The sequence below is a fragment of the Scyliorhinus torazame genome, chromosome 2, assembly GCF_047496885.1.
Source record: "Scyliorhinus torazame isolate Kashiwa2021f chromosome 2, sScyTor2.1, whole genome shotgun sequence".
NCBI lineage: Eukaryota > Metazoa > Chordata > Chondrichthyes > Carcharhiniformes > Scyliorhinidae > Scyliorhinus > Scyliorhinus torazame.
In genome coordinates, this window is record NC_092708.1 from 204,150,191 (window position 1) to 204,176,108 (window position 25,918).

The 25,918-nt window shown below is 46.2% G+C and overlaps 1 protein-coding gene across 2 annotated transcripts in view; it reads left to right on the plus strand.

Moving 5' to 3' along the window:
- LOC140395287 (neuropilin-2-like) overlaps window positions 1-25,918 on the plus strand; it is a 181,678-nt gene that overhangs the window by 81,246 nt on the left and 74,514 nt on the right. For both annotated transcript variants that reach the window (XM_072482875.1, XM_072482866.1), the window contains exons 8-10: window positions 880-1,024; window positions 4,455-4,813; window positions 7,734-7,878. In XM_072482875.1, coding sequence (XP_072338976.1) covers window positions 880-1,024; window positions 4,455-4,813; window positions 7,734-7,878 — 649 coding nt within the window. The remainder of the gene's footprint in view (window positions 1-879; window positions 1,025-4,454; window positions 4,814-7,733; window positions 7,879-25,918) is intronic.

The window sequence follows — 25,918 nt, forward strand, 5'->3', positions numbered from 1 at the left end:
GGAGAATCACTTCCTCCTCCGCCATGGTGAAGACCGTGGCAGAGGCGGAAGGGAAAGAGTGCCCCCACGGCACAGGCCCGCCCACGGATTGGTGGGCCCCGATCACGGGCCAGGCCACCGTGGGGGCACCCCCCGGGGTCAGATCGCCCCGCGCCCCCCCCGGAACCCGGAGCCCGCCCACGCCGCCTGGTCCTGCCGGTAAATACCAGCTTTGATTTACGCCGGCGGGACAGGCAATTTCTGGGCGGGACTTCGGCCCATCCGGGCCAGAGAATTGAGGGGGGGTCCTGCCAACCGGCGCGGCCCGATTCCCGCCCCCGCCCAATCTCCGGTACCGGAGACTATGGCGGGGGCGGGGGCGGGATTCACGGCGGCCAACGGCCATTCTCCGACCCGGCGGGGGGGTCGGAGAATGACGCCCCTGATCTGACAATCCTTGATTAAGACCACAAGTAAAGGCGGAGAGGCAATGGGTTTGGGGAAGCTTTGAGAAACAGAAGATAGATAAAAGAGGCGGGGAAAGTTTTTAAAAAAACATATGTTCAGGTGTCAAGAACTGAAGCTTGTGCAATCGTTGCAATGAATTCTTAACCCACTTCTGTCAATTTTCTATTTTTTTTACTTTACCTATTACCACCTGAAAGTCTGAAAATGGGATTGACGGCTCCTGGATAGAGCGTGAAAAATCAGCCAGTCTGTCAGCTCCTGATCACTTTGAGCTGAACACTGCCTTATATATTTGTTTCTTACTTTGAGTAACAAAACCACTTTTAAACTGGGAAATTTGGTGGAGGCTGTTCCTAAGGGATAAGGAAAAGCAGCTTCAAATGAATCTGTGCACACGTTAACTTGTACTAAAGCACTTATTTCCTTCTCTAGTTGTTTCCAGCCAACACGGATGGGAACGAGGTGGTTCTGAACACGCTGACCCCACCTGTCCTGGCTCGCTTTGTTCGCATTCGGCCTCAGGTGTGGACAAATGGAATATCGATGCGTTTTGAGCTCTACGGATGCCAGATTACAAGTAGGTCTTCCCCTTCCCCAACCTCCACCACCCATGTCTGTTCTACCGCTCCTGCCCGCCCCCACGTCAACATTTTTCCTCTCTTTATTATTTCATGGGATGTGAGAGTCGCTGACTTTGCTGACTACTCTAATGAATGACTACTTGAATTGAACATTTCCAGAGGGCAGTTAAGAATCAACCACATACTGTGGGTCTGGAGTTAAGACTCGGTCATACTTTAAATCTAGAGTCACATGTGTGCCAGACCAGGTAAGGCAAAGGCAGATTTCCTTCCCTGAAGGACATTACTGAACCAAATGAGGTTTTATTGATAATTCTATGATCACGATTACTGAGATTAGATTCGAGATTTATTAATTGAATTCAAACTCCATCAGCTGCCGTGGTGGGATTTGAACCCATGTCCCCGGGGCAATAACCAGGGCCTCTGGATTACTAGTGCAGTGGAATTACCACTATGTTGCCAGCTATCTCTCTCTTAGCCTCCACCTCCTCCAACCCCAATCCTTTCCAGAAGAGCACATCAAGATAATTGAACAGCTTTTGCTGTGTCTATTAGTTTTGTCTTCAATTCCAAAGTGAACCCATGCCTTGGTTGAGATATTAAATTGACCATGATTTTAATTTCCTGACAACGCCCAAACCCCCTTCCTTCCACCCCTCTCCTGAATGTGTGGATCGGGATTTGCCGTTGCTGGTCTGCCCCGCTGTCGCTGCTAGCGGGGACAGAGAATTTGGCGCTCAGCCAAATATCTCATTCACTGCAGCAGGATGGGAGAATCCCGTCGGTGTGAATGGACGGAGAATCCTACTAGTGGATTCCTTGAGGCTCAGCATTGTACCTCACCCAAGTCCCATCACTCGGATGTACTTAAAGGGACTCACAGGAAAACCCAGTCCTGCCCTCGCTTGTCGTTCACGTGTGTACTTTTCCAACAATGACCTGGACTTAAGAAAGAAGGAATTTGTATTTATATAGAGCAACTTTAATGTAACAAAAACTGGGACAAGGCTATTAATAGGAACGCAATCAAACATGTCACTGAGCCACATAAAGGGACATTAGGATAGGTGACCAAAAGGTTGCTCAAAGAGAAAAGTTCTAAGACAGAGAAATAATTAGAGAAGCAGAGAAATATAGAGAGGGATTTTTTCTTTAAGATTAATTCTTCATTTGCAGGATTTATGCATTGCTGGCTAGGCCAGTGTTTATTACCCATCCCTAATTGCCTTTGAGAAGGTTGCGTTGAAGCACTTTCTTTTTTTAAAATAAACATTTTATTGAGGTATTTTTTTGTATTATAACAACAACACAATAAACAATGTACATGAAACTATAAACATAGTGCAAAAGCCATCTCCCTCCCTTACAGGTCCCACCTTTATTAACCCCCTACTCTAAGCACCCCCCCCCCCCCCCCCACCCCCCCCGTTCTGCTGACAATTAATTTTCCGCGAAGAAGTCGACGAACGATTGCCACCTCCGGGTGAACTCTAACAGTGACCCTCTCAAGGCGAACTTGATTTTCTCCAAACAGAGAAAGCTAGCCATGTCCGATAGCCAGGTCTCCGACTTCGGGGGCTTTGAGTCCCTCCAAGCTAATAGTATCAGTCTCCGGGCTACCAGGCAAGCAAAGGCTAGAACGTCTGCCTCTTTCTCCTCCCGGATTCCCGGGTCTTCCGACACCCCGAAAATCGCCACCGATGTTTTTAACACCGTGGACATGACATCTGCAAACCCCTGCCAAAATCCCCTAAGCTTCCGACATGCCCAGAACATGTGGACATGTCCTCCCGCACATTTTGCACACCTGTCTTCCACCCCAAAGAATCTGCTCATCCGGGCCACTGTCATGTGAGCCCGGTGAACGACCTTAAATTGTATCAGGCTGAGCCTGGCACATGTTGCGGACGCGTTGACTCTACTCAACGCGTCCGCCCATAGACCACCCTCTATCTCTCCTTCCAGCTCCTCCTCCCACTTGCACTTCAGCTCCTCGGTCTGCGTCTCCTCTGACCCCATAAGTTCCTTGTAAATGTCCGAGACGCTCCCTTCTCCTACCCACCCTCTGGAAACTATCCTGTCCCGAATCCCCCTGAGCGGCAGGAGCGGGAAGGTTGACGACACCTGTTTACGTAGGAAGTCCCGCTCCTGCAGATACCTGAATTTGTTTCTCCTCGTCAATCCAAACTTCACCTCCAGCGCCTCATACTCGGAAAGCTCCCCTCTATAAACATATCCCCCATCCTCTCAATCCCTGCTCTCTGCCATATCCGGAACTCCCCATCCATACTTCCCTGGACAAACCGGTGATTATTACAGATTGGGGACCAGACTGATGCTCCTTCTGCTCCCACATGTCTCCTCCATTGCCCCCAGACTCTCAGGGCCGCCATCACCACGGGGCTGGTGGAGTACCGTGCCGGTGGGAACGGCAGAGGCGCAGTTACCAAAGCCCCCAAACTGGTGCCTCTGCATGAAGCCGCCTCCATACGCTCCCATACCGACCCCTCCCCCAACTCCCACTTCCTGCTCATGGCTATATTCGCTGCCCAGTAATAGTTACTAAAATTTGGCAGTGCCAGCCCGCCCTCTTCCCGACTCCGCTCAAGCATTACCTTCTTTACCCCGGGGTCTTGCCCACCCAAACAAAGCCAGCGATCACTTTGTTGACCCGTTTAAAAAAGGACCGCAGAATAAAGATGGGGAGACATTGAAACATGAACAGGAATCTCGGGAGGACCGTCATCTTCACCGTCTGCACCTTCCCAGCTAATGACAACAGGAGCGTGTCCCATCTCCGAAAATCGTCCTTTGTTTGGTCTACTCGCCGGGCCAGATTTAATTTATGCAGCCGGTCCCATTACGTTGAAGCACTTTCTTGAACCACTTCAGTCTATCACAGATTTTTTTTAGTACAACTGAGTGGTTTTTTAGGCCATTTCAGATGGCAAGTTAGGAGTCAGTCATATTGCTTTGAACCTGAAACCACAAAGAGGCCAGATAAGGTAAACCCAGCAGGTTTCCTCCTCAAAAGGACGTGAGTGAACCAGTTGGGTTTTTAATGATGATCTAGAGTTTCATAGTCACCATTACTGATTTGAACTCATATCTGTGGGTTACTAGTTCATCAATGCAACAACCATGATACCATTCCTAGTCACAGAGCTCAGGACCTGGTACAGCCACTAAAGGTGGAGCGAATGAGATTGAGGGTTCCTCAAGAGGCCAGAATTGAAAGAGCACAGATATCTCAGAGGGTTTTAGGAGTAGAGAAGAGTATGGAGGTAAGGAATGGTGAGAACAATAGGACATGATTAGAAATTATATAAATCTGTAGCTTGTATCGAGAGGCCTGATGATTTGTTGTAGACCACATGGGCTTCTTAAGTTCCATCCCCACAATGACTCCCTCCCTTTTAATAGATGCACCTTGCTCCGATATGCTGGGAATGCTTTCCGGACTCATCCCTGACTCCCAGATAACGGCCTCCTCCACAAGGGACTACCACTGGTCATCGGGCAGTGCCCGTCTCGTCGCCAGCCGATCCGGATGGTATCCACGACAACCTCATCCTCCCCCTGGCACAGAATGGCTCCAAGTAGCCTTGCCCATCCCAAAGACCATCAGCGCGATCATCATCCAGGGAGCGCGAGGAGCATCGGTGGTGGATGGTGGGACAGGAGGGGAAAATAAGGCTTTCGTGCGGAAGTTTAAATTGGCTTACAGCATGAATGGAGTCAACTGGACATTTGTGAAGGAATCAGGAGGATCACGACATAAGGTAGGGCCCATCAATTTCTTCAGTCTTTTGCAAAATATTTGTGCGCAATAAAGTAAACCAGTCCATATAATGATTCCACAAATTCAAACATTAATTACCTTAAACATTTAGTCCCTTCACCACTGAAGCACAGTGCCACAATGTATATCATCTGTAAGATGCACTATGCAATTTGCCAAGGCTTCTTTGACAGCACCTTCCAAACACGCAACCTGGAAGGACAGGGGCAACAGATACATGGAAACACCACCAAGCCCCCTCCAAGCCGCCCACCATCCTGATTTGGAGATGGATCATCATTCATTCGCTGTCGCTGGATGAAAATCCTGAATCCCCTTCCTAATAGCACTGTGCGTATACATACACCACATGGACTACAGCAGTTCAAGAAGGCGGCTCAGCATCAACCTCTCAAGAGCATTAAGCGATGGGCAGTAAATGCTGGCCGAGCCAGGCTCCCACATCCCGTGAACAAATTTTTTTAAAGTCCCAGTCAGAATGGAGATGTTTGGGTCATTGCCCCACCAATCACATCTGGAGTTCACAACTGGGGTTGATTTTACATACATAAGTTGCACAACTATCCTCCACTCACAGCAACTTGCTGGAAAGATTATCCTACTTTTATTGGGAAACTTTGTTGTAGTTTTGGTTGTGAGCACTCTCTTGTGAGAATGTAGGCACGATTCAGCAAGCACGTTGTGCCCGGCATGGATCCGGGTGCAACAGGTAAATCACAGACGAGGTCCAAATCCGGCTCCGCGTGGGTGATATCAAGATCTGAATATTTAAATGAGCCTGCCCCCAGTAATCTCCGACCGCGCCTGCGAGATCTCACCAGGCTGCAGCTGAGCACTCGTCCGCACAAATGGGGTGTCTCCGAGGCCATTGGAGACCCCTGGGTTGTCAAGGAACGGAAAGGGTGCCACCCTGGCGCTCCTCCTGACACTTGGGTACCCTGGCACTGCCACTCTTATACTATGGCAGTGCCACCCAGGCACCCTCGCATTGCCACCCTGGGTTCAGGGTGGCATTGCCAGGGGCACTGCCAGAGTTTAGGCACAGGGGGAGGCCGTTGCCAATTATAGGGGGAATTCTTGAGGGCCTCCCGGCAGTTGGGGGAGGTTCAAAAGAGGGCGGGGGGTGCTTGAAAGGGGGGGCAAGGCAGGAGGAAGAGCGGGCCTGCCAGACAAAATGGCGCCCCGATCTATGGACAGCCATTCTAAATCCTTCCAAGTGCGGTCTCAGCAGAGAGAAACTGCCTGAGGCCAACAAAAACAGCCAAGAACAGGCACCGGAATGTGGCGACTAGGGGCTTTTCGCAGTAACTTCATTTGAAGCCTACTTGTGACAATAAGCGATTTTCATTTCATTTCCATTTCAAAAGTGGGCACTCTGGGTTAGGAAGGTCATTGAGGCCTTTGAGAGGGTGTGGAGGAGATTTACCAGAATGGTAATACTCAAAAAAAAAATCAAAAGCATTTATCACATAGGGTTTCCTTCAGGCTCAAGTGATGTCAGGGGCCTGTGTCTGTCTAGCTTAAGGAGGCTGCACACGGACCCCAACATCGAGATCCAATCACAAATGGGGAATTGGGAACAACTTTTGGCGGCAAATTACATTTTTCTTTCCTCTGTATCATCTGCTGCAGTAAAATTATAGGCGCACATACTAAGCTCCTGCCACCAGTTGGAAAGGAGCAGCTAACGCATGCACCAGCTGCCACAGGTGCGTATGCACAAATAATCCTAGCCCTCTTTCTGGCTGGCGGCAGGAGTTAGAGGGGATCTCAAAAATGCTGCCTGAAAGAGTGAGTGGAAGCAGATTCAAAATTAATTTTCTAAAGGGTATATACTCGAAGGGGGGAAATTTATCGGTCTATGAGGAAAGGGGTGAGGGGAATGGGACTGATTGAGGAGCCCTTTCCATGAGATAGCAGAGGTACAATGGGCTGAATGGCCACCTTCTGTGCGACACCACTATGTGATTCCATTCTATGATTGAAGCTGCAGAACGCGAGACAAAAAGATCACAGCCGAGGAAGAAATAGGCAGAAAATCAAATAGGAGGGAACAAAATGCCCTTTATAGATATTTTTCATTATCAGAGAATGAGAGAAAAAGCTTCTTGCCTGTCTGGGTTTGCTAATTAATAATTTAGTGAATTTGTTTCCAGTTGACTTAATTTCCAATTTCTAGCTAAGGGCTACATGGCAAATAAAATATTCAGAGCAGTTTGTAACACTTACGTCTACTCCACAATCCAGAAAAGAAGAAAGAGAAAAGAGAACATCTCACATTTCCTTCATTGTCCTCAAGAAACAATGGTCGCAGCTGCCATATGGGAAGTGTGGCAGCCAACTTGTTCACAGCAAGCTCCCATAAACAACATTGCGATATTGGGCAAAAATTGTGTTCTTTAGTGTTGATGATTGAGCGGTAGATGTAGGTCAGAACACGAATGAGCGCTCCCATACCCCAGCAAACTGTTGCAGACTGACACTCCAGTGGTGTGTGTGTAGGGTGTGTTGGAGAGTTGAAGGTGGCATCTTTCGAGTGAAACTGCAGTCTCGACTGTCCTCTCGGGTGCACTTAGAAGATTCCATGACACTGCTTTGGTCCTGGCCAATATTTATTTATTTAATTTCTGTGTGTGAGAGCTCGCTGTGTGCAAATTGGTTGCAGCATTTCCTACAGTAACTACTACGCTTCACAAAAGCACAGTGTGAGGCTGTAAAACACTTTTGGGCTAGTTTATGGTTGAGAAAGGCACTAAACAAATGCAAGTCTTTTCTTTGTTACAGCCAAAGGATTTAGCTATTGCCCTCTATAGTTCAAGAGGAGAGTCAGTTTGCAGTGCCCCCTGTGTTGTGGTTCTTTGGTTAGTTTTGCTCACCCTATCTCTCCTCATGGCCCTCAGATGTTTGAAGGGAACATGAACTACGACATTCCTGAGATCCGGAGATTTGATCCTGTGCCTGCACGGTTTGTCCGAGTGTATCCAGAGAGATGGTCTCCAGCCGGGATCGGAATGCGCTTTGAACTGCAGGGATGTGATTTACTGGGTAGGTACATTCTGAAAACTGTTACTGGTGTGTGTGTGTGTGTGTGTGTGTGTGTGTGTCTAAGAACAAAGAGCAAAGAAAATTACAGCACAGGAACAGGCCCTTTGGCCCTCCCAGCCTGCGCCGATCCAGATCCTTTATCAAAACCTGTCACCTATTTTCCAAGGATCTACTTCCCTCTGTTCCCCGCCCGTTCATATATCTGTCTAGATGCATCTTAAATGATGCTATTGTGCCCGCCTCTACCACCTCCGCTGGCAAAGCGTTCCAAGCACCCACCACCCTCTGCGTAAAAAACTTTCCATGCACATCTCCCTTAAACTTTCCCCCTCTCACCTTGAAGTCGTGACCCCTTGTAATTGACACCCCCACTCTTGGAAAAAGCTTGTTGCTATCCACCCTGTCCATACCTCTCATAATTTTGTAGACCTCAATCAGGTCCCCCCCCTCAACCTCCGTCTTTCCAACGAGAACAATCCTAATCTACTCAACCTTTCTTCATAGCTAGCACCCTCCATACCAGGCACCATCCTGGTGAACCTCCTCTGCACCCTCTCTAAAGCATCCACATCCTTCTGGTAATGTGGCGACCAGAACTGCACGCAGTATTCCAAATGTGGCCTAACCAAAGTCCTATACAACTGTAACATGACCTGCCGACTCTTGTACTCAATACCCCGTCCGATGAAGGCAAGCATGCTGTATGCCTTCTTGACCACTCTATCGACCTGCGTTGCCACCTTCAGGGTACAATGGACCTGAACTCCCAGATCTCTCTGTTCATCAATTTTCCCCAGGACTCTTCCATTGACCGTATACTCTGCTCTTGAATTAGATCTTCCAAAATGCATCACCTCGCATTTGCCTGGATTGAACTCCATCTGCCATTTCTCTGCCCAACTCTCCAATCTATTTATATTTTGCTGTATTCTCTGGCAGTCCTCCTCGCTATCTGCAACTCCACCAATCTTAGTATCATCTGCAAACTTGCTAATCAGGCCACCTATACCTTCGTCCAGATCATTTATGTATATCACAAACAACAGTGGTCCGAGCACGGATCCCTGTGGAACACCACTAGTCACCTTTCTCCATTTTGAGACACTCCCTTCCACCACTACTCTCTGTCTCCTGTTGCCCAGCCAATTCTTTATCCATCTAGCTAGTACACCCTGAACCCCATACAACTTCATTTTTTCCATCAACCTGCCATGGGAAACTTTATCAAACGTCTGTGTGTATATATATGTGTACAATGTGTGTGTCTGTGCTTGTGTCTTTGTCTGTGTTTGTGTGAGTGTGTGTACATGTGTGCAATGTGCCTGTGCTTGTGTTTGTGTGTAAGTATATGTGTGTGCTGGGGCGGCATGGTGGTGCAGTGATTAGTAATGTTGCCTCATGGCGCCGAGGACCCGGGTTTCGATATGGCCTGCGTCACTGTCCATGAGGAGTTTGCACATTCTCCCTGAGTCTGCATGGGTTTCAGCCCCACAACCTAAAGATGGATTCAGCACGCTAAATTGCCCCTTAATTGGAAAACAAGAATTGGGTACTCTAAATTTATTTTTTAAAAGTGTATATGTGTGTTATGTGTGTGTATATGTGTGCTTGTGTGTGTATATGTGTACAATGTATGTGTCTGTGCTTGTGTGTTCGTGTGCCAAGTGTGTCTGTGTTTGTGTATATATGTGTATCTATATGTGTGTGTGTACATGTGTGTATGTGTGACTGTTTTGTGTACATGTGTATATGTGAGTGCAATGCGTGTACCTATGGTTCTGTGTGTATATGTGTGCGTATGTGTGCAATGTCTGTGCATGCGTGTATATGTGCTGTGCTTGTGCGTTTGTGTGCCGTATATGCATCTGTGCTTGTGTGTGTGCGTGTGTGTGTCCATGCTTGTGTGTCTGTGTTTGTATCTGAACATGATCTGTGTGAGTGTGCCTGTGTGTCTGTGTGTACTCGTAATCTGTGTGATTGTGTGTGTATTAGTGTGTATATGTGTGTGCACGCACATTTTCTGTGTATTTTCTGTCTACAACAGGCAAGGGATAGTTGTAATACTCTAGCAAAGTAGCATTGTCGATACCAGTGACCACATATTTAGCTTCAAATTCCGTTTTGCAACTTTGACAGATTTTATCTCTGTACAGTCTTGATCAATATCAGTCATGCATTCACAAAATCTCACCGATATTCATGTACTCTGACTCATATTCTTGTTTATTCTCAGGCTCACCCACTCAGACCAGCACTTTCATACACATTTCTCACACACACAATCTCACTCATTCACTAACATACTCAAAAACTCACAATATTGCAAATTCACTACAGTGCTCACACTTACTCTGGGACTCGCTCGCTCACAATCTCACTCACCGTGGAACATACTCACTCACTATCTCACTCACTCACAATCTTACTCACCCTGGGACTCACTCACCATCTCACTCACTCACTCACTATCTCACTCACCCTGGGACTCACTCACCATCTCACTCACTCACTCACAATCTCACTCAGTCTGGGACTCAGTCACTTACAATCTCACTCACTCGTGACTCACTCACTCACAATCTCAGTCACCCTGGGATTCACTCATTCACAATGTCACTCATTCTGGGACTCACTCACACTCACAGTCTCACTCACTCTGGGAGTCACTAACTCACAATCTCACTCACTTTGGGACTCACTCATTCACAGTCTCACTCACTCTGGGAGTCACTAACTCACAATCTCACTCACTCTGGGACTCACTCATTCACAGTCTCATTCACTCTGGGACTCACTCACAGTCTCACTCACACTGGGATTCACTCACTCACAATCTCACTCACTCTGAGAATGACTCAAACACTCACAATCTCACGTACCCAGCGATTCCACTCACTTACTGACTAGCGAGTACTATCTCATACTTGCACACTCCGGTCTCACTCTCTCACAACCTCAGGAACGACAAAGAAAATGCTAGTGAAAAATACTTTAAAATGTTTAATGATGCTTAACAAATAACCCAGATGTGGAGTTTATTTCTTGATAAATGTAGAGACTTCTCAAAGGGATTAATCTTTTGATAGTTTGAAATATGGCGGAGATGGACTCAGGGAGCAAGAGTGTGTCTTGGACTCTGTGATTTGTATTTGCCATTCAACTAACCACCCTTATGAATTGGTAATTGTCATTCTTTTTCTTAAAGTAAAGACAGTTTGTGCCTGAGGCTGTTCGCCAGATGTTTGGGTGTGGGGAAGTACTTACTGAAACCGCATCTCAAATACTCGGCCTCTCAGTTGCCCGTACAGGAAGCCGTCAAAGCTAAAGGTTCTGTTCTTAATCAGCCACGGAGGGATAGAGTTAGTTACTCCACAAACAAGCCCCCCCCCCCCCCCCCCCCCCCCCCCGCTCGCCCACATCCCCACCCCATCACCTCTTCTTTCCCCTTTCCCAGGTTTCCTATTTCACAGCATGCAAAGTGAAGGAGCATACTGTGACATGGGCAGGTTTCCTTACAAGAACACAGTGCTGGAGAGGCTGGAAGGCCGGGTTGTTTATCCCAGTACATGGATGTGAGTGCAACACTACACGCAATGTGGGACTGCCTTGTGGTCTCTTTCAATTAGCCTTCAGCGTGAATGTCCCTTGCGGATTACAGCGCCCAACCACGACGAGTGGGAGACTCCCGATAATAACTCTTCAGATCTCGGAGTAATTTCCAGCTTTCATCTCTTCCCTTGTTGTTTTTATTTATTTCTCTTTCCTCTTTCATTCGTTCACATCTGCCTCTCCTTCTCATTCCCCCCCCCCCCCCCCCACCCCCACCCCCCCCCCCCCACCCCCCACCCCCCACCTTCTCCATCACTCGAAGATCCCTATGATAATCAGTAAAGGACAAGTTTGCAGCTGCCTCCACGTTTATTGGGTACTGTTGATCAGGAAGTGACTATAGGAATTAAACTAGCTGGATTTTTCCCTTGCTCTCCCAAATCAAGATTAGACCTCTTCTCCGCGTACGCACTGGAGAGAGGGAAAAAGCAGATTTTACAGGAATGGTACCAGAACTGAGATGGCAAAGCTAATATGAAGGCTGCAGCAGCCAATATGTGAAGACTGCTAATATGAAGGCTTTTATCTCTAAGAAATACAATGAAAGTTGCCACAGTCCCCAAGGACTGTAGGCTGTTCTCCCCATTTTTTGGAGAGGGAGAGCTGACTGGTGGTGATTTAACCTGAGGACCACCACACCTCAGGCAAGGGGTAAGGTTGAGAAGGCAGGGCCTTCATGGATAACCACAGCTGGTACGAGAATTGAACCCACGCTGTTGGAGCCTCTCCGCATCATGAAGTAGATGCCCAGCTAACTGAGCTAATTAAGAGAAGGCTGACAAATGACCTGACCGAGGCCTCTAAAATTTTGGGAGGGTTTGATTAGGTAGTTGTGGAGAAGATGTCTCCCCTTAGTGGTGGGGGCGTGGGGTAAATAGGAGTCATACATGTGGGAGAATGAGGAAAAAGAATTCAGTTGAAAACCCTTTACTTTGTAATTTTATTTAGAGGATGTTTAGAATATGGGACGTGCTCCTTGTTGCTGACGTTAATAGCGCAGACGCATTTGAGGGGAAGTTGCATAAGCACATGAGGGAGATGGGAGTGAATGGATTTGTTGATAGGGTGAGATGTAGAGGGATGGGTAGAACACCAACATGGGCCTGTAGGCCTGTTTCTGACTTGTAGGTTTTATATAATTCCTCTCTTTAACTCCCATTGTGATCTATTATGACCACAACTATGAAGCAACATGTTCCACATTGTTTTCCATGCACTTGTTACTTTATCTCCACCTTGTGCTGGTCAGGGTAACAAATTACACTTGAATTCTATTGCATTCTCCTTAATATTTAATTTGAAACATTTTCACTTCAAGCTGTATGTCTGACATGCAATCTACATTGTAAATATCAAATGTATGAGTGTGTTTTGAGGCACCTCCATATTGTATGGTGAAAAGTTGAATATTATTGAACTCTGTGTAATTTTGAATTCAAAATGTTTTGTAAATCATTTTTACAAATTTTAAGAACCAAGTAGATTTTGGGAGAGAGCAAGTTGTAAGAAATTACCCATGGCATTTAATGAAAATCCTGAAATTACATAATCTCTCAGCACCTCAGGACTTCCCAAAAGGCATTGCAGGCAACAAAGTAATTTTGAATTGCACACTGTTGTAGTTTAGTGGAAGCTGTGGACAATTGTCTAGTTGTAGTTTAGTGGAAGCTGTGAGTGATTGTACAATTGTAGTTTATTGAACCTGTGAGCAATTGTCTTGTTGTAGTTTAATGGAATTTGTGAGTGATTGCCTGTTATAGTTTAATGGAAGCTGTGACCAATTGTCCAGTGGTAGCTTAATTGAAGCTGTGAGCGATTGTCCGGTTGTAGTTTTATGGAAGCTGTGAGCGATTGTCTGGTTTAGTTAAAAGGAAGCTGTGAGCGATTGTCCGGTTGTAGATTTATGGAAACTGTGAGCGATTGTCCAGTTGTAGTTTTATAGAAGCTGCGAGCGATTGTCTGGTTTAGTTTAAAGGAAGCTGTGAGCGATTGTTCGGTTGTAGTTTTATGGAAGCTGTGACCAATTGTCCAGTTGTAGTGCAATGTGAACTGTGACTGATTGTTTGTATGTAGTTTGTGGAAGCTGTGAACGATGTTATATTACATTGTGCGATATATATATTACTCTTTTGAACCAGCCGGGTTGTTGAAATGAGCAGTGGTCTTCTTGTAAAGATAAACTAATTTATTGAGTAATATAAATAAATATTGTGAGTTCTTTTTACTTAATACTCAACTAGTAAAACAAGGAAACAATTGTAGAGATAACTAATTAAATTATACAATACAATACTTTGATAACTAATAACCTCTTCACTCTCTACCTTTCCTATGTCTGTTCTCTCTGCACTCCTCATACACACTCCTCTTAGAAAGAGCGGGAAAACTATTTATATAGGTCCTGATAGTGAGATGTCTAGTGTTCAATTGCCTGTACTAGCTTTACATAGACTGATCATGTATATTGATATACAGAGATCACTACAAACAATTGTCCAGTTGTAGTTTACTGGGAACTGTAACTCATTGTCTGGTTGTAGTTTAGTGGAAGCTGTGAGCGATTGTTCAGCTGTAGTTTAATGGAAGCTGTGACTAATTGTCTGATTGTAGTTTAATGGAAGCTGTGAGCGATTTTCCAGTTGCAGTTTATGGAAGCTGTGATCGATTGTCCAGTTGTAGTTTGTGGATGTTGTGAGTGATTGTCTGGTTGTTGTTTAATGGCAGCTGTGAGCAATTGTCTAGTTGTAGTTTATGGAAGCTGTGATCAATCGTCCAGTTGTAGTTTGTGAAAGCTGTGATTGATTGTCTGGTTGTTGTTTAATGGAAGCTGTGAGCGATTGTCCGGTTGCAGTTTGTGGAAGTTGTGATCGATTATCCAGTTGTAGTTGTGGATGCTGTGAGAGATTGTCCAGTGGTAGCTTAATTGAAGTTGTGAGCGATTGTCCAGTTATAGTTTTATGGAAACTGTGATCGATTGTCTGGTTTAGTTTAATGGAAGCTGTGAGCGATAGTCCAGTTGTAATTTTATGGAAGCTGTTGTCCCGTTGTAGTTTTATGGAAACTGTGAGCGATTGTCTGGGTTAGTTTGAAGGACGCTGTGAACGATTGTCCGGTTGTAGTTTTATGGAAGCTGTGAGTGATTGTCTGGTTTAGTTTAAAGGAAGCTGTGAGCGATTGTCCGGTTGTAGTTTTATGGAAGTTGTGAGCGAATGTCCGGTTGTAGTTTTATAGAAGCTGTGAGTGATTGTCTGGTTTAGTTTAAAGGAAGCTGTGAGCGATTGTCCGGTTGTAGTTTAATGGAAGCTGTGAGCGATTGTCCGGTTGTAGTTTTATGGAAGTTGTGAGCGGTTGTCCGGTTGTAGTTTCATGGAAGCTGTGAGCGATTGTCCAATTGTAGTTTTATGGAAGCTGTGAGCGATTGACCAGTTGTAGTTTTATGGAAGCTGTGAACGATTGTCTGGTTTAATATAAAGGAAGCTGTGAGCGATTGTCCGGTTGTAGATTTATGGAAACTGTGAGCGATTGTCCGGTTGTAGTTTTATAGAAGCTGTGAGCGATTGTCTGGTTTAGTTTAAAGGAAGCTGTGAACGATTGTCCGGTTGTAGTTTTATGGAAGCTGTGAGTGATTGTCCGGTTGTAGTTTTATGGAAACTGTGAGCGATTGTCTGGTTTAGTTTAAAGGAAGCTGTGAGCGATTGTCTGGATGTAGTTTTATGGAAGCTGTGAGCGATTGTCTGGTTGTTGTTTAATGGAAGCTGTGAGCGATTGTCCGGTTGCAGTTTGTGGAAGTTGTGATCGATTATCCAGTTGTAGTTGTGGATGCTGTGAGAGATTGTCCAGTGGTAGCTTAATTGAAGTTGTGAGCGATTGTCCAGTTATAGTTTTATGGAAACTGTGATCGATTGTCTGGTTTAGTTTAATGGAAGCTGTGAGCGATAGTCCAGTTGTAATTTTATGGAAGCTGTTGTCCCGTTGTAGTTTTATGGAAACTGTGAGCAATTGTCTGGGTTAGTTTGAAGGACGCTGTGAACGATTGTCCGGTTGTAGTTTTATGGAAGCTGTGAGTGATTGTCTTGTTTAGTTTAAAGGAAGCTGTGAGCGATTGTCCGGTTGTAGTTTTATGGAAGTTGTGAGCGAATGTCCGGTTGTAGTTTTATAGAAGCTGTGAGTGATTGTCTGGTTTAGTTTAAAGGAAGCTGTGAGCGATTGTCCGGTTGTAGTTTAATGGAAGCTGTGAGCGATTGTCCGGTTGTAGTTTTTTGGAAGTTGTGAGCGGTTGTCCGGTTGTAGTTTCATGGAAGCTGTGAGCGATTGTCCAATTGTAGTTTTATGGAAGCTGTGAGCGATTGACCAGTTGTAGTTTTATGGAAGCTGTGAACGATTGTCTGGTTTAATATAAAGGAAGCTGTGAGCGATTGTCCGGTTGTAGATTTATGGAAACTGTGAGCGATTGTCCGGTTGTAGTTTTATAGAAGCTGTGAGCGATTGTCTGGTTTAGTTTAAAGGAAGCTGTGAACGATTGTCCGGTTGTAGTTTTATGGAAGCTGTGAGTGATTGTCCGGTTGTAGTTTTATGGAAACTGTGAGCGATTGTCTGGTTTCGTTTAAAGGAAGCTGTGAGCGATTGTCTGGATGTAGTTTTATGGAAGCTGTGAGCGATTGTCCGGTTGTAGTTTTATGGAAGTTGTGAGCGGTTGTCCGGTTGTAGTTTTATGGAAGTTGTGAGCGGTTGTCCGGTTGTAGTTTCAAGGAAGCTGTGAGCGATTGTCCGGTTTAGTTTAAAGGAAGCTGTGACCGACTGTCCAGTTGTAGCTTAATGGAAGCTGTGAGCGATTGTCTGGTTGTAGTTTTATAGAAGCTGCGAGCGATTGTCTGGTTTAGTTTAAAGGAAGCTGTGAGCGATTGTCCGGTTGTAGTTTTATAGAAGCTGCGAGCGATCGTCTGGTTTAGTTTAAAGGAAGCTGTGAGCGATTGTCCGGTTGTAGTTTTATAGAAGCTGCGAGCGATTGTCTGGTTTAGTTTAAAGGAAGCTGTGAGCGATTGTCCAGTTGTAGTTTTATGGAAGCTGTGACCAATTGTCCAGTTGTAGTTTAATGGAAGCTGTGACCAATTGTCCAGTTGTAGTTTAATGGAAGCTGTGACCAATTGTCCAGTTGTAGTGCAATGTGAACTGTGACTGATTGTCTGTATGTAGTTTGTGGAAGCTGTGAACGATGTTATATTACATTGTGCGATATATATATTACTCTTTTGAACCAGCCGGGTTGTTGAAATGAGCAGTGGTCTTCTTGTAAAGATAAACTAATTTATTGAGTAATATAAATAAATATTGTGAGTTCTTTTTACTTAATACTCAACTAGTAAAACAAAGAAACAATTGTAGAGATAACTAATTAAATTATACAATACAATACTTTGATAACTAATAACCTCTTCACTCTCTACCTTTCCTATGTCTGTTCTCTCTGCACTCCTCATACACACTCCTCTTAGAAAGAGCGGGAAAACTATTTATATAGGTCCTGATAGTGAGATATCTATGTTCAATTGCCTGTACTAGCTTTACATAGATTGATCATGTATATTGATATACAGAGATCACTACAAACGATTGTCCAGTTATAGTTTACTGGGAACTGTAACTCATTGTCTGGTTGTAGTTTAGTGGAAGCTGTGAGCGATTGTTCAGCCGCAGTTTAATGGAAGCTGTGACTAATTGTCTGATTGTAGTTTAATGGAAGCTGCGGGCGATTTTCCAGTTGCAGTTTAATGGAAGCTGTGATCGATTGTCCAGTTGTAGTTTGTGGATGTTGTGAATGATTGTCTGGTTGTTGTTTAATGGCAGCTGTGAGCAATTGTCTAGTTGTAGTTTATGGAAGCTGTGATCAATCGTCCAGTTGTAGTTTGTGAAAGCTGTGATTGATTGTTTGGTTGTCGTTTAATGGAAGCTGTGAGCGATTGTCCGGTTGCAGTTTATGGAAGTTGTGATCGATTATCCAGTTGTAGTTTGTGGATGCTGTGAGAGATTGTCCAGTGGTAGCTTAATTGAAGCTGTGAGCGATTGTCCAGTTGTAGTTTTATGGAAACTGTGATCGATTGTCTGGTTTAGTTTAATGGAAGCTGTGAACGATAGTCCAATTGTAGTTTTATGGAAGCTGTGAGCGATTGTCCAGTTGTAGTTTTATGGAAGCTGTGAGCGATCGTCTGGTTTAGTTTAAAGGAAGCTGTGAGCGATTGTCCGGTTGCAGTTTATGGAAGTTGTGATCGATTATCCAGTTGTAGTTGTGGATGCTGTGAGAGATTGTCCAGTGGTAGCTTAATTGAAGCTGTGAGCGATTGTCCAGTTGTAGTTTTATGGAAACTGTGATCGATTGTCTGGTTTAGTTTAATGGAAGCTGTGAACGATAGTCCAATTGTAGTTTTATGGAAGCTGTGAGCGATTGTCCAGTTGTAGTTTTATGGAAGCTTTGAGCGATCGTCTGGTTTAGTTTAAAGGAAGCTGTGAGCGATTGTCCAGTTGTAGTTTTATAGAAGCTGTGAGCGATTGCCTTGTTTAGTTTAAAGGAAGCTGTGAACGATTGTCCGGTTGTAGTTTAAAGGAAGCTGTGAATGATTGTCCGGTTCTAGTTTTATGGAAACTGTGAGTGATTGTCTGGTTGTAGTTTTATGGAAGTTGTGAGCAATTGTCCGATTGTAGTTTTATGGAAGCTGTGAGCGATTATCCAGTTGTAGTTTTATGGAAGCTGTGAGCGATTGTCTGGTTGTAGTTTTATAGAAGCTGTGAGCGATTGTCTGGTTTAGTTTAAAGGAAGCTGTGAGCGATTGTCCGGTTGTAGTTTTATGGAAGCTGTGAGCGATTGTCTGGTTTAGTTTAAAGGAAGCTGTGAGCGATTGTCCGGTTGTAGTTTTATGGAAGCTGTGAGCGAATGTCCGGTTGTAGTTTTATGGAAGCTGTGAGCGATTGTCCGGTTTAGTTTAAAGGAAGCTGTGAGCGATTGTCCGGTTGTAGTTTTATGGAAACTGTGAGTGATTGTCTGGTTGTAGTTTTATGGAAGTTGTGAGCAATTGTCCGATTGTAGTTTTATGGAAGCTGTGAGCGATTATCCAGTTGTAGTTTTATGGAAGCTGTGAGCGATTGTCTGGTTGTAGTTTTATAGAAGCTGTGAGCGATTGTCTGGTTTAGTTTAAAGGAAGCTGTGAGCGATTGTCCGGTTGTAGTTTTATGGAAGCTGTGAGCGATTGTCTGGTTTAGTTTAAAGGAAGCTGTGAGCGAATGTCCGGTTGTAGTTTTATGGAAGCTGTGAGCGATTGTCCGGTTTAGTTTAAAGGAAGCTGTGAGCGATAGTCTAGTTGTAGTTTTACGGAAGCTGTGACCAATTGTCCAGTTGTAGTGTAATGTGAACTGTGACTGATTGTCTGTATGTAGTTTGTGGAAGCTGTGAACGATGTTATATTGCTTTGTATGATATATATATTACTCTTTTGAACCAGCAGGGTTGTTGAAATGAGCAGTGGTCTTCTTGTAAAGATAAACTACTTTTTTGAGTAATATAAATAAATATTGTGAGTTCTTTTTACTTAATACTCAACTAGTAAAACGAAGAAACAATTGTAGAGATAACTAATTAAATTATACAATACAATACTTTGATAACTAATAACTTCTTCACTCTCTTCCTTTCCTATGTCTGTTGTCTCTGCACTCCTCATACACACTCCTCTTGGAAAGAGCGGGAAAACTATTTATATAGGTCCTGATAGTGAGATGTCTAGTGTAGTGTATGTAGCCAAGATGCTGGAGAAACTGGTGGGGGAGGGGGCCTTTGACCGGCCCCAGGAGGATGACTGAGCGCACAAACAGTTGATGAGGAAGCCGCAGGCGAATGAGCCGCCGAGGGCGATGGTGGTGCGTCTTCACCGGTTCCTGGATAAGAAGATATTGAGATGGGCGAGTCAGACGAGGAGGTGCACCTGGGAGGGGAGTGAGTTTTGGGTGCACAAGGACTCGGGCATGGACCTGGCGAAGAGGAGAGCCGGGTTTAACGGGTGAAAGCTGCCCTCTTTAAAAAGTGGGTGAAGTTTGGGATGTGGTACCCGGCCCACCTCTGGGTGACTTTTCATAGCCGATAACATTATTTTCGAACACCAGGGGAGGCGATGGTATTTTTAAGAGACAATGGACTGGCAGGAGACGGAGGACACTGAACTGTGGAGGAGGTGTGAGGGTTTGGGTGCTCTTTCTGTCCATTTTTACTTGTATCTTTTTTCTCGTTTGTTGTTTGTTGGAGAATTTCCCCTTCGAGATGTTCTCCACCCTCATGTTGAGGATGAGTGCACCTTTTTTTTATTGTTGTTTATGAGGTGTGCGAGCGAGAGAGAAATCAGCGGGGGATGGGAGGCACAGGCGTCTTGGGCGGGGGCTACCAGGCAAAATGGGCGGGCTAGTTAAAGGGAGCACTGTGGGGGGCGATCAGATGATTAGTGAAGCAAAGGGCGATGGAGTTATTGTTTTGTTCAGGGGAAGATGGGAGGGTTGCTGACAAAGGTATTGTTGCTGTGGTGTAGTATGGGAAGGAGTGGTGACGGTGGACTTCCGAGGGTGTGCCTGGAGGGTCGCGTGGCATGGACCGGAGACTGGCCTAAGAAGAGGTATGGTTGATCGGCAGGGGAGGGGGTGGGGGGGGTTTGGATGCCTCCGACCAAGCTGGTCACATGGAATGTGAGGGGGCTGAATGGGCCAGTTAAATGGTCATGTGTCTTCATGCACCTGAGGAGCTTGAATGTGAACATCGCCTTTTTGCAAGAAACACACTTGAAGATCGGGGATCAGACAAGGCTAAGGAAAGGATGGGTAGGGCAAGTCTTCCATTCGGGATTAGACATGAAGCCTCAAAGGGTGGCGGTGCTGATAAATAAGCGGGTGGCATTTGAGGTGGGAAATATAGTAACAGATTTGGGGGGAAAGTTAGTGATAGTGAGTGGGAAGCTGGAAGGGATGCCAGTGGTCCTGGTAAATGTTTATGCCCCAAATTAGGACGATGTGGAGTTTATGAGGCAGGTGCTGGGGAAGACCCCGGACCTGGACTCGCACTGGCTGATTATGGGGGGGGGGGCATTTTAACACAGTCATTGATCCAGGGCTGGACCGGTTGAGCCTGAGGTCGGGAAGGGTGTTCGAAGTGGCAAAGAAGCTGAAGAGGTTCATGGACTGCATGGGGGAGGGGTGAACCTGGAGTTCATATCGATCCGGGCCCAGAGGGAAGAGAAGCGCGCAGAGATGGCAAGGTTGATGGGCGAGATTCTGCGGGTGGTCAGGAGGTATTCGGAGGCCCTGGAGGCAGGATTGTTGAAGGATAGGCAGAAGCTTCAGATAGGGTTCCGGCTGGTGCCCACGAGGAAGGCAGTAGGGCAGTTGCGGAGGGCCAGAGGGGCTTTGTATGAGTACGGGGAGAAGGCTAGTAGGTAACTTAGGAAGCAGGAAGCGGTGAGGGAGATCGAAAGGGCAAAGGACAGAAGGGGGAGAGTGGTAAAGAATGGTGGTGGGGGTAAAACAATGTATTTGAAGACTTTTACAGGTGGGTTTATGAGTCGGAGCCCCCGACCGCGGGGGGGAGGGAATGCGGTGATTCCTGGACAGGTTGGAGTTCTCCAGGGTGCAGGAGGACCTGGTAGAGTAGTTGGGAGCACCCATTGGACTGGTGGAGCTGATGGAGGGTATGGGGGTGATGCAGGCAGGGAAGACCCCGGGCACGGATAGCTTCCCGATATAATTTTATAAAAGGTTTATGGGAGGCCTGGGGGCCCTGCTGGTAAGGACATTTAATAAAGCGAGGGAGAAGGGGGTACTTTCCCCTAAGTTATCGCAGGCCTCAATATCTTTAATTTTGAAGAAGGATAAGGACCCGAAGCAATGTGGGTTCTACCAACCAGCATCACTGCTGAATGTAGACACTAATTGTCTAGTTTTATTTCTTTGAAGCTGTGACCGATTGTCCGGTTGTAGTTTAATGGAAACTCTGACCGATTGTTCAGTTGTGTTTCATTGAAGCTGTGACCAATTGTCTAGTTCTGGTTTACTGGAAGCTGTATCCGATTGTCCAGTTGTATTTTATTGAAGCTGTGACCGATTGCCCGGATGCAGTTTACAGGGAGTTGTGACCGAGTGTCTAGTTGTAGTTTCATGGAAGCTGTGACCAATTGTTTGGTTGTATTTCTTTGAAGCTGTGAAGGATTGTCCATTGTAGTTTAGCAGAAGCTGTGACCAATTTTCCAATTGTTGTTTACTAGAAGTTGTGACTGAGTATCTAATTGTAGTTTCATGGAGGCTGTGACCAATTGTCCAGTTATATTTGTTTGAAGCTGTGACCGATTTTGGCCGCTTGTACTTTATTGGAAGCTGTAATTGTTGCCTATTTGTAGTTTACTGGAAGTTGTGGCTGATTATCTACTTGTATTTCTTTGAAGCTGTGACTGATTGTCCAGTTGTAGTTTACTGGAAGCTGTGACTGATTGTCCAGTTGTAGTTTACTGGAAGCTGTGACCGATCCAATTGTCTGGTTGTATTTCATTGAAGCTGTGACTCATTGTCTAGTTGTAGTTTAATGGAAGCTACGACTGATTGTCAGATTGTATTTCATTGAAGCTGTGACAATTTGTCGAGTTGTAGTTTCATGGGAGGTATTATGGATTGTATTTCTATTAACCTGTGATTTATTGTCTGGTTGTACTTTAATGGAAGCTGTGGCCGATTGTCCAGTTGTATTTCATTGACACTGTGAGCAATTCTCCAGTTGTATTTTATGGAAGCTCTGACTCATTGTCCGATTGCAGTTTTTGGAAACTGTGACCGCTTATCCATTTGTAGTTTATTGGAAGATCTGACATATTGTCAAGTTGTATTGAGTTACAATCCTCTTTTTCATACAAAATTACCCTTTGCGGAAGGGCGTTTTTGTTAAAGCTGTAAATTCCACCAGAGCTTATCAGTGCTTCGCCAACCAGAAATTTGAAAGAACAAAACTCCTCATGCTATTTAATATATATTTTAACTAATCTGTCAGTCAGAACAATGACTGTTTGTTCTTGGTGCTGTCAGTCAGATGGTTCAAAAATAGACTACAGCAGTGGGATGTCCACTTATGCTTTGGACAAATTTGTTGTCAATAGATACAGGCTGGTGGACAAAGAAACATTCCCTGTGTTGTTTTTGTGAGTGTCTAGCGCAGAAATACATCATTCTTGCACCTTTCACAGCGTCAGAACATCATAGGGTGTTCCACAGCCAATGACATTTTCTTTGAATTGTGGCCAGTGTCATAATATACACCAGTATATTATGGTGCAGACACACACACACACACTGATGGACATGCAGTGGGACCAATCAGCATACAGAACCCCGCAGCCAATCACCAGTGAGAGCACACGCACTATAAAGACAGGGGACAAGAGAGTTCCCGCTGATTCTAGTAGCAGCCAGCACAGAGCTCACAGCCTGCAACACAGACATTCACCATGTGCTGAGTGCATCAACTGGTTAGGACTAGGCAAGGGTCAACAGTTAAAGCTGGTATTGCATTTACCCACAGTTCAAGTATGTTAATATAGTTAACCTTATAATAAAATAGAGTTGCACCACTTCAAGTGTTGGTGACCTGTTTGTGATCCAGAACACCCAACACATCATGATACCAGGAGTGAACTGGTTCAGTCCAGATAGCCATACCTCAGCGTACAGTGGCAACCAGCAACGATACCCAGGCAAGATGTTCAAGATCTGGGTTCCGCAGCAGCTCCAGTGCCACAGCGATCTCCGCGAAAACTGGCGGGCATTCCGGCAAAGGTTTGAAATCTTCCTGCTGGCAGCCGAACTAGAAGACCTGGCTGATCCTGAAAAAACAGAGCTTCTCCTCACCATCACCGGTGCCAGAGCAGAAGAAATCTTTTAAAAATTCAAGTTCTCCAAGGGGCAAAACAGGAGCGACTTCCAGGCAGTCCTGGACAAATTCGGCAAATACTGTGAGGAAAACACACTCCAACCAGCAAGGAAAGGTAAGAGAAGTGCCAGTACTCACCTCGAGGCCGAAAGCCCGGAGCAGAGAACGATTGTGGTCGGCGGCCATCTTTCTAAAGGGACTGCAGTTGCACGACGCTGCGCATGTGCAATCACGAAAACGGTCATCAGTAAAGGAACCGCAATCTGCACATGTGCAAACGCCTCCTACGTGCTACGTCACGCGCGTCATGACGTCAGAGGCCCCGGACCATGCCCATTTAAAGGGGAAATGTCCCAAATCAAAGAAAAAATCTTTTAAAGCTGTAAAACAACCTTCCTTCACCTGGCATGACAGCACAATGCCTCAAATTGAACCAGGAAATGAAATAAACCTCCGAAGAACCCTGCAACAAGCAGTTACCTACGCCCAAACCGAGTCCGATTCCGACTTCCCGCAGACCAGTGACACCGAGGACCCGAGGGAGCTTTTTCGAGTCGCTGTTATAACAAAGAACAGGCTGTCCCCAAATCAAAACCACCAGCCACTGTCGGTGCACAGCATTGATCCAGACGACGAGTGGTGTGCCACCCTGACGGTCAACCGATCCCAGATATGATTCCGCCTGGACACTGGTGCTTCCGCTAATCTCCTAGCGTGGTCAGCCTTTCAGACCCTTGGGATTAAACCAACCATTCTTCCGTCGACCTGCCAACTAGTGGACTACAATGGCAACGTCATTCCTGCTACCGGTTCATGCCAACTCGAAGTGACGCACAACTCGCGAAAAGCCATCCTTCCCTTCGAGATCGTGGGCTCCTCGAAGGACTCTCTGCTAGGTGCACAGGCGTGCAAACTCCTAAACCTCGTTCAACAAGTACACTCTCTCTCTCCAGGGGACACGCCTGCCTTCCAGGATGCGGACTTCAGGGCGCAACTCAATGCCATCATCGACCAGCACCGTGATGTTTTCGAAGGCATGGGCACACTTCCATACACTTACAAAATCCTGCTCAAACAAGACGCCACGCCTGTGGTTCATGTACCTCGCAGAGTCCCAGCACCCCTTAAGGACCGCCTCAAGTAGCAGCTGCAGGACCTCCAGGACCAAGGAGTGCTCTCCAGAGTGACGGAACCAACCAACTGGGTCAGTTCCATGGTGTGCGTAAAGAAGCCTTCCGGCGAGCTCCGGATCTGCATTGACCCAAAGGATCTGAATCGCAACATAATGAGGGAGCATTACTCTATCCCCAAGCGCGAGGAGATCACGTGCGAGATGGCTCGGGCCAACATCTTCACCAAACTTGACGCCTCGAAAGGATTCTGACAAATTCAACTGGACAGGTCCAGCAGAAAGCTGTGTACCTTTAATACCCCGTTTGGCAGATACTGCTACAACAGGATGCCATTTGGGATTATATCGGCATCAGAAGTATTCTACCGGATCATGGAGCAAATGATGGACGCACTGAGAGTGTGCGCGTCTATGTTGACGACATCATCATTTGGTCCACCACCCGCAGGAGCATATCAGTCGCCTCCAGCCCGTTTTCAAACGAGTACGGGACCAAGGCCTTCGCCTCAACAGAGCCAAATGTTCCTTCGGCCAGATGAAACTCAAGTTTCTAGGGGACCACATCTCCCGGTTGGGTGTGCGGCCGGATGCGGACAAGGTGGCAGCCATCACGGCCATGCAGAAGCCAGCGGATAAGAAGGCCGTGCTCCGATTTTTGGGCATAGTCAACTTCCTGGGGATGTTCATCCCCAACCTCGCCTCCCATAACACAGCTCTCCGGAACCTGGTCAGGAAGATGACAGACTTCCAATGGCTTCCCGCCCACGAGCGCGAATGGGAGGAGCTTAAAACCAAGCTTACCACGGCCCCGGTGTTGGCATTTTTTGATCCCACGAAGGAAACAAAAATTTCAATGGATGCCAGCCAATCCGGCATTGGGGCAGTCTCCTGCAACGCGATGAGGCCTCACCATGGGCCCCCGTTGCATATGCATCATGTGCCATGATCCCCACAGAACAGCGCTACGCGCAGATCGAAAAGGAGTGCCTGGGCCTGTTGACTGGGGTCGACAAATTTCATGATTACGAGTACGGCCTCCCCCAATTCACTGTCGAGACCGACCATCGCCCGCTGGTCAACATTATACAAAAAGACCTGAATGATATGACCCCCTCTCCTCCAGCGCATTCTGCTTAAACTCCGGCGGTACGATTTCCAGCTCCTATACACCCCGGGCAAGGACCTGATCATAGCCGACGCTTTGTCCAGGGCAGTCAACACCCCGTGTGACCCAGAGGGGTTTGTCTGCCAGGTTGACGCCCATGTGGCCTTCACGGCCTCCAATCTGCCGGCCACGGATGAACGCCTTATCCACATTCACCGCGAGACTGCGGCTGACCCCCTACTACAGCGTGTCATGCGCC